Source organism: Haplochromis burtoni, unplaced genomic scaffold, assembly GCF_018398535.1.
Source record: "Haplochromis burtoni strain Fernald_Lab_line unplaced genomic scaffold, NCSU_Asbu1 Contig_88, whole genome shotgun sequence".
NCBI classification, from domain to species: Eukaryota; Metazoa; Chordata; class Actinopteri; order Cichliformes; family Cichlidae; genus Haplochromis; species Haplochromis burtoni.
This window is the reverse complement of record NW_024582449.1, coordinates 762,663-771,451: the sequence shown is the minus strand read 5'-3', so window position 1 is coordinate 771,451 and position 8,789 is coordinate 762,663. Positions and strand designations below refer to the sequence as shown.

The following is an 8,789-nucleotide window of genomic DNA, read 5'->3' as shown; positions in this document are numbered from 1 at the left end:
CACACACACACACACACACACACAAGCACTTAGCCCCCCTCCACCTCTCCAGAGACCAAACCAGAGGCTTGGGAAAAAGATGGCCGCCCTTTGGCCCCCTGTCTTGCCCCTGCATCCAGCTCAGGGAGGTGACGGAAGAAAGCCTGTGCCCCCCAGCACCCCTATCTTACTCCCGTGGCGTGTGTCCCAGTCCAACAGCATCAATCACTTTTGAGAAGTAGAAGAGGCCAGAGTCAAACGCAGGCAAATGCACTGGGAGGAATGTTCCAGTTTAAAATAAAACTAATTTGAAAAACAATGAACGAAAAAAAAAAACCTAGAAAGAAAGGGCTGTTAGAAGAAAAATGAAGAGCATTTGCCCCCAGAAACAGAGTGGGAGGAAGATAGAGAACGTAAGAGAGGGGGGTATGAGGGTATCTGGTAAAGGCATTGCCCTCAGGGTCAGCATCACCAACATCCCCCGTGCAGCAGACGCAGAACAACAGGCCAAGTTGAGACTCTGCACGTGTGCATGTGTGTGTGTGTATGTCCTTAAATGTGTGCAATACTGAAGTTGTGGAAACATAAATCTGCTCCACTTTGGGGTCTCTATTAATAGGAGCAACGCATGTCCACAGTGTAAATCATCACATTTTACTTTTGAAAGCTTGGTTTAAGGTTAGGTTGCGGGTTAGGGAAGATGACAATCAAGTTAGACCCTTCTCCTGAGCTCCCCTTTTTCCCATCTAGCGTACAGCAGGGACTTTTTTCACATAACTGGAAATACTCAGTTTTATTTAAGCATTGATGCCTCCTTCATAGAGCCTATGCAGGCAGCTAAGCACAAGATGTCCACTCAGCTTGGTGTGAATTTTCCAGACAATTACCTTCACTATTCTGTACCTGGAAGATGATAAGTTAAAGGCTGTCAGCTCTGACTGAAACAGGCATCGGGGTTTGACATTCATGGTGACAATACATGTGTTAAAATAGCTTTATTGTGTTATAACAACAAAATGAGCAAGATTTGGTGTGCCATGATCGAAGAGATGAATCCATTTAGCATACAAACTCTTTTGGTTGCTCTTTGTTGTTGTAGTGCCGAATCACATACAAGAAGGAATAAAAAGGAGGCAAATTGTAATCTCTATTTTCTTACAGATTACCACTTCTGCATCTTGTGGTTTCATACAAGCTATGACAATGTTTCTATCAAGCAACTAAGGGTCTATTAGGAACATTAACATTTGATTGTAAAAGGTTAACTTGATCAAAACGCTATCACAATTAAAAATTGTTAAATTATGGGTCCTGGTTGAGAATCAGTTCATAAATACTACATACATTTGACATCAGACTGATGATTTCTTACCTGTAGGGCACATTTCACGTCCGTCCGGAACCTCCTGCAGGGGTATATCGTGAGGGTAAAGGGGCTGTGATGGGTAATACTGCTGATGAGGGTGAACCACACCTGGGTGCTGGGTCTGTGGGCCCATTGCCACACCTCCACTCTGCCTCTGGAGACAAAATGAACAATGGAGACAAAATTTAATTTGTAATCATTTATCCACAAGATGACAAACAGAATGTGCAGTTGCATGCATTCTCTGCATGCAACTGCACATTCTTTCTTAAAAGAAATCTTTTTAAAAATCACCCAAACTTCACAAACGAGGGATGGGGACTTTTTATTTGATAAACATTAAATAAATCAGTTAGCAACACAAAATGTGGTATGGACTTAGTTTATGCCTCTAACATTAAGTTATACAGTCTTCCTAATTGGGATTTTGGTTATAGTGAGCTCAGATAGCATAGCTAATGAGGATGTATGTGGAAAATGCTACTTTTAAAACTTCTGTAGTGTGTGAGTGTTAGAATAAAAGATATGGTCAGGGTTTAAAATCACCCAAAATCACTTGAACCCTTGAAGAACAAGAGGAAAAGCCTGTTGGTTAGTGTGCCTTTCCATTGAATAATTATGCAGCTAAATTTGATGTGTTAACCAATGAAAAATGTTAACGTACGAGCTTATCAATATAGCTGTCCGGTGGCTTTGTCCCAGAGTGTAACCTTGTATTTTGGAAACATTTTTTCATTGTACTCACATACAGATAACCCCTGCAGCTAAATTTGACTCATTCAGTTTATCTTTGCTCTGTTGTTTTATCCTGCTTATCGCAGAACTGTTCACGTAAGAGGCTGCACTGGGGGGAAGTCTAAAGTCAGCACTTGGCAGCAGAGCTAAAGAGATATAAAATTCTTTGAGGAAACAAGAGACAGTGGCGAAGAAGATAGCCATTTTTAGTAAATCAAAATCTAACTTTGACCACTCATGAAAAACATCATGAAATAGCATTCTTTAAAACTGGCGTTTTTCTCAAAGGCACATGACGGCTTATATAACTGGATATATAATTGGATATAACTACAGCATCCTATGATTTATGTCACATGTGTAAGTGACAGCCCCAGCAGACAGAGTGACTGGCAATCTGATAAGCAGCTCCTGTTTAAGCACTGCACCATTTATCAGTAGCTATCTAGTTTTATGGATGACTAACATGACCAAAGAATCGAGGAGGCCAGTTTACAAGGTTCTTGAGGGATTTGCATTTTCTATCAAGTCAGTCAGCAAAGGAGGGAAAGTTAGATAGGGAAGAAGGGAGCCACATGGAGGATTTATGGAGTAGACAGGCTGTCGCAGATACCAATGTAGATACCATCGACACCATAATATTCAGCTCATTCAGCTCATGTAGAACAACTTTAAATGTCGGGGTCAGCCTATATTTGGAGGAGCCTGCCTTTATAATGCATGCTTTTATATGGCCTACCTGTTATTTTAGGGACTAAAGTATTGGGAAATCTAATAGAAGTTTAGGGTCAAGTAATTTCTCAGGGGGACGACTACTGTCGACTAGTGTAAATGAAAATTCATATATTTTGGATGTGGGGCTTGCAATGCTCACCATTTTTGAGTATGAGTATTAGCAGCATCCTATTTGTTTTAATAATCTATGTGAAGCACATTGAGTTTATGTGTAGTGGAATGTGTGAAAATTACATTTTTTTTTCAAAACATTATACCTATTTATCAGTGAGAGCATGACATGCTTACTGTTGTTGCAGAACTGAATAGTCTTTGGTGTATAGGACTTCAGCATTCTTATGTAGCATGTATGTGACGCAGTTAGATGTATTTTTGTGTTTGGCCTCACTCCAGTAATCCAGTTAGACCATTCCATGTACAGAAAGGCATAACTTTAGAATATTGCAACATATGTTGCAATATGGTGAAGAAATCTTACAGTGCACATGTAAAAACAACTGAAACGCCCACTGTTACAAGATGCTACATTTGTGTCACAATCAAACATATGCGCACAAACACATACTCAATTACCACCGAGTGGTTTTAAGAGGAAAGCCCTTGTCTATTGCTAGCAAACCAGGCAGATTTAATTAAACATACCTTTGTGTTACTTGAAATGTGGTCTATAAGGGTTCTTAATATACTTAATACAAATGATGTGTTGTTAACAGGTTATAATTTTTTGCACTTTTGCTTTTCTGCAAAGACAAAATGAAAAGTTCCAAAAATAGCCGTGTCTGAAATCATACATCCATATGTCCACGCAAACAACTTGGAGTGCAACAAAAGTGAGTTGCAAATTTAGATCCAAAATCTAAATTTGCAACTCACTTTTGAGTAAAACAATGAGTTTTCTTTGTACATTGTGGAGGTAATGAGTGATTCTGGGCACAGCCCCTGCAACCTGCTGCTGTTCACTCCATCCTTCATGTCTGGGGTTCTTTCATTGTGTTCATTATTTGTGTGAAAAAGATATGTAAAGAAAAGGATTAATTCAATGCATTACAAAAGGTAAGGTTACAAATGAAACTATTTGCATTTGTATCAATTTCATTTTCAACAAGCTGTGTGATTCTTTGAGTTTTTCTTTTTCTTTTTGCAGCTGTTTTCTGAATACTGCCTTTGTGAAATACATAGAACTTAGATATTGTCTTAAAGAGAGAAAAAAATATCAGAGCCTTTGCTTTTTGCTGATAATTTATGTAAATTCAAGAGAATAAAGCTACCGAGGTGACATGGGCTCACCTTTTGACCAAGCTGCCCTTGTATACAGTAGTCTCAATTTCAAAGGCAAGCCCCACCACCTGAGCCAATTAGGAAACAGGGAGAGGCATCATTCTGTGTTTTGTATTAGAACGGGGTGGGGTTGCCATTTGCATGTAACCTCAGTTTATTATCCTAATGTGCTGGCGCTCTGCATACAAATGGAGCCATTTATTTTGCAGCACACTGGCCTTCACCCTTCAAATGCTCACCTGACAGGAATCCCAATGTTCCCAGCAACTGTCTCTGACTTTGTATTCAGCACTACCATTTGGAAAGTGTTAAGGGTTCTTGCAAACACACTGCTGCAAAGCACAGTGCGGGTGGCTCAGCTGAGAAAAGTGCTGGTCTGCTGGGGTTGCCTGGCTCCAGTTTGATTGGTTAGTGCCAAGGCTGGAGGCCTAGGTCTCATTATTTACAATATTACTTGCTAAAGAGAAGTACACGGTGCAGGCTTGTTGTGCAACACAGAGGAGCTCGAAAGGGCAATTTCACAGCCGTGTAGAGAATTGTCTTGTTCAACAGCTCTGTTTCCTAACTTTTGATGAAATCATGAGGAACAGCATGTACAGATACAGGCGCTTTTACTGCAAACCCTGGTGGAGTGAACTGAAAAAGAAATAGAGTATCCTCCTGTAAGGTGATGGAATCCAGAGTTGCTAATACACTGACAAGAACACCACTCTAATGCTCCTGCACACATTCCTGCACTGAGCAGTTTGCACACACACACAAACGCTCATTCGCTCACACTCGTGGACGGCTGTGTGGTAGGTAGCCGAGGCAGTCTTAACACAGAGATAATTTACGAGGGAGGTCTTACCAGTGTGCCCAGACGGTCACAGGGGTGAAGGGCTGGGTAGGAAGAAACTGGATCCATGTAGTAACTCATCACGGACACTGTGGACAGGAGAAGCAGGGCCTGCTGAAGGGATCAACGTACAAACAGTGCAGGCAGAGAGAGGCAGCCTATCCGTCACACGCTGTTTACACTTTGTGTGTGCAGGTCCGTGGTATATGTGTATGTATGCATAGGTGTGTGAGAGAGGAAAAGCTGGGAGAGGGAAGGGGGTCAAGAAGGACACAAGATAATACAGGGAAATAGAAATTTGAGCTGTTTTTTTAAAAATACAACATCCTGTTTTCATGCCATTTTTTACATTTAATTTTGATTTACAATATATATTTGCGTTACTTTATTTCTATTGACACGTAGTCAATCAATCAACATCTCACATTGCGCTACTTCATGGTTTAAGTCTGACAGGATGTTATTTTTTTAAGAAAATCTTGGTATGTTCTCAACAAAAATGGATTTCAGCTGATGTAAATCCATCCACTAAGGAACATTTCCACCACTTCTTCCACTATCTTCCTCCCTCCCATTACACCAGTCTGCCTCCTCCTTTCATCTACCTCGCTTCTTCCTCCTCTTCTCCTTCACCCTCCTTCCTCCTCCTCCTCTCCTTGCCGCCCTCCTCCACGCTTCTGCTTATCACTTAACATTGTTTACTCAAAGCAGCACCAACAAAAGAGACTGAAAAGTGAACTGAAGGACTGCATTAGAGGTGGGTTGTGATATGGGCAGTGTTGTGTTTCATACAGGTCTCATCTTCGTCACATTCATATGTTAAGCAATTTGGCATTTCTAGTCTGTGGCAGCTGCTGACAGAAAGATGTGCAGCCGCTCAATGCTTGCAGATGTTCGGCATATCAAAAATAAATAAATAAATTTAAAAAAAGATTCAAATGCTTTTATTCCCGTAGAAAGAAAAAAATAGCACAAAGTGAATAATTACTTCTGTCAATCAAACGCATGCCTTACTTTTAGCCGTTCAAGTCTCTCTGATTTATTGAGAAAAAGGCAAAAAATCAATAAAAAAAATCAATAAATCACTGCTAGATAAAACATTCATATAGGTCTAACTCCACATTTAGTCATATGAAGAGATGCTATTTATATATGAAGCTACATTTCGGAGCTCTGTTAGAAGTCAGTTTAAAGCCCGTTAATTGAAGGCAATTAGCAATCCTGAAGTTTCTCTTGTTCAGAGAAAATAAAATAAAACAAAAACGTGAAGGCAACTTTTTATGCGCAAAATAAGTAAAGGTGGAACAGGTCGGAAACAACGCGTCACGCATTCGGAAGAATTCCTGACGGGAAAAAACTAAAACTTTAAAGCCAACACTTTCCCTCTCGTGCATCAAAGGAGCGACGAGCGCAGATATTAACAGCGTCTTCTTATTCTACCACTGACCTGTAAGAAGATGCAGAAAGAAAAGAAGAAGAAAAAAACAACAACTTTCCACTTACCGACTGCGGTGTTTAAAAGTTTCCTGTGAGCGCTGGACAGCTGAGTGTGACAGCTGAGCGGTGGACTGCAGAGATGCTGTACCTGCCTCGCAGCGAATCCCACGGAGGAAGAAATGATATGCACACTTTTAGTCCCTCCCTCAGTCCTACGGTGATCCTCTCCAAATCCAATTTTTCCTCTGTATGTAGTCTTTGGACTTCACATGTGGTTCACATGCAGCCACAGTAGGTGTAAACTTGTAGAGAACCTGTGCTGCCATGTGTAGCTTTTCCTCTATTTTCAGTCAGCTTGTGTTTCAAAAGCTTATAATATCTATATTCTCTTTCAGTAAATATAATAGTGTCATTTTTTTTAGCTAAATTAGATTTAGGTTTGTTTATTTCCTTTTTCTTTTGGTTTGTTTGTTCCTCTTCCTCCATCAGAGTCATGACAGGGAGGAAACAGCAGGGAGGCAAAAAACAAAGGTTTTGACTATCATTGCAACTGTTGACTTTCCTGTGATGTTGTCCTCTGACACCGTTGTTTGTCTGACAAATGCAATTTTTTCTCTCTCTCTCTCTCTTTAAAACAAGGATCTCAGATGTCTGAGCATGTGTGTCAAGCAGCAATTTTACATTCTTGTATTATCGTAACCTGGCACAGTATCCCAGACTTCTTAGATCTGACATCGGCTGAAATTACCTTTTAAAGGAAACTGTGGCTGTTAGATCAGTTTGTCTTAGCAGAAAGCACCTGCATATTTATTTACTGTACATCACTGACCATCATATCATCCTCCAACCTTTAACTGCAAGCGTCGGCCGGTGCATGCGGGACACTGATTAAAGCAGTGGTAGGAACACGGACTGCTCTTCTGCGAAATGAGAAGCCCCCCCACTACAAGGCAAAATCTACATCCACGTGTTCTGATAGAGGATAGTGATAAGTAATCGAGATTGGGCAGTGTTATCTGTCTATTTGCTTATTCATTGCTGCATTTGTTTGCTTATTTCCACGCTGAAAACTCACAAGCTTTCCACAGCATTGCTCCCTAACAGCATGAAGCGCCAGCTCTCCCCCCCCCCCCCCCCCCACACTGCTTCTTCTCCCCTCTTCTCTCTCTCTATCAGCTCAGCACTCAACACTTGCGAGGCATCTGAAACACCTTGTGGCTCCATGATAATAGCGTGACCTCAGTGCCGCATTTGTTTGAATTAGAAAGTGCACGGTCCAAACCTCCTGACAACCACTGCTCTTACCAGTAAATCTTAAGTCTGGGGGGTAAAGAGGTGTGTGTGTGTCTGTGTATGAGTGAGTGAAGAGCTGTGGGGATGTGGGGTGGGGGTCAAGTCCAAGGTGAGAGGCGTGAAAAAGTACCATAAGGGGCTTTCTCAAGACCTCATCTGAATCCCTTGGCGTTCTCAGGGCCTCAGCACTCTGGGCCCCCAGGGGACACAGATGGGCAACACGTCGAGGGCAAAAGGCGAGGGTATGACTTATTGCCATGTGGAGAGAAAAAGCACGAGACGCGCCCCTGTGATGAAACCAAATTGAATAAAAGCGGGGGTGAATGAGATCCAGATCTTCAGCCGATGCCCTGGCAATGCTGTTTCAATTAGCCGGCTCACCAGTTCAAAGGCGAGGCCCCAGATACACTTCTGCTCTGCATGAAGCTACTATCATCGCTTTGCCCCTTGCCTTTCACCTCCCCATTACGGTGCCATCTTTTTCCGCTCAGAGCCTCAGCCCGTCTGCTGGCTTTGCTCATGTTTTACATTAAACAGATAGTGAACGCCTTGCCATCGCAGTCGGTGAAAACCATCAGTCAAACAACCTGCAGGATTTTACGACCTTTACAATCACTCTCTTGGTTTGAACTGCATCTGCATCAGCTCTGAATTAAACTTATGTTGGGTTATTTTTACCAGAAGAACAACATTTAATACATTTTTTTCTTGTTTTTATTTTATCTAAAACCATGTGAACTTAAGGTCATGACAGCATTATGCACAGCCCATATTGAAACACAACCCCTTATATAAAATATGCTAATATTTATACTGAAATTACACAGTTCTCAAGCATCACTTTAAACTATGTTTTTCCTTTTAGTTACGATACATAGGAATATTCATCATCCTTCTTGTTTTCTTGATGGTTTCCTGTCAGCTCACTGCTCAAGCGCTGCAGCCATTTGTCCTCCACTGGTATCCCACATCTTGTTGAGCAGCTCCAGACTGAATCCTTTTGTCTCATTTTCTCGTTTTGGATCTTCCAAAGATAGCACTGACAGGTGATATTAATGGTCTTTTATTAGCATCGTCCTGATTGCTACAGATTTTTTGGAAGCGCAAGATAAAAAGAGCGAGGGAGGA

At 41.4% G+C, this 8,789-nt stretch overlaps 1 protein-coding gene across 2 annotated transcripts in view; it reads right to left on the bottom strand.

The window, feature by feature from the left end:
* Positions 1–6,623, bottom strand: part of ets1 (v-ets avian erythroblastosis virus E26 oncogene homolog 1) — a 35,179-nt gene extending 28,556 nt beyond the window's left edge. Inside the window, exons 1-3 of one of the 2 annotated variants that reach the window (XM_005927296.2) lie at positions 6,435–6,623; positions 4,944–5,020; positions 1,352–1,499 (exon numbers count right to left, since the gene is read on the bottom strand). In XM_005927296.2, the coding sequence (XP_005927358.1) occupies positions 1,352–1,499; positions 4,944–5,012 (217 nt within the window). In that variant the 5' untranslated portion in view covers positions 5,013–5,020; positions 6,435–6,623. The remainder of the gene's footprint in view (positions 1–1,351; positions 1,500–4,943; positions 5,021–6,434) is intronic. The other variant, XM_005927297.2, reaches the window with a different exon arrangement.
* Between the last annotated feature and the right edge of the window lie 2,166 nt (positions 6,624–8,789).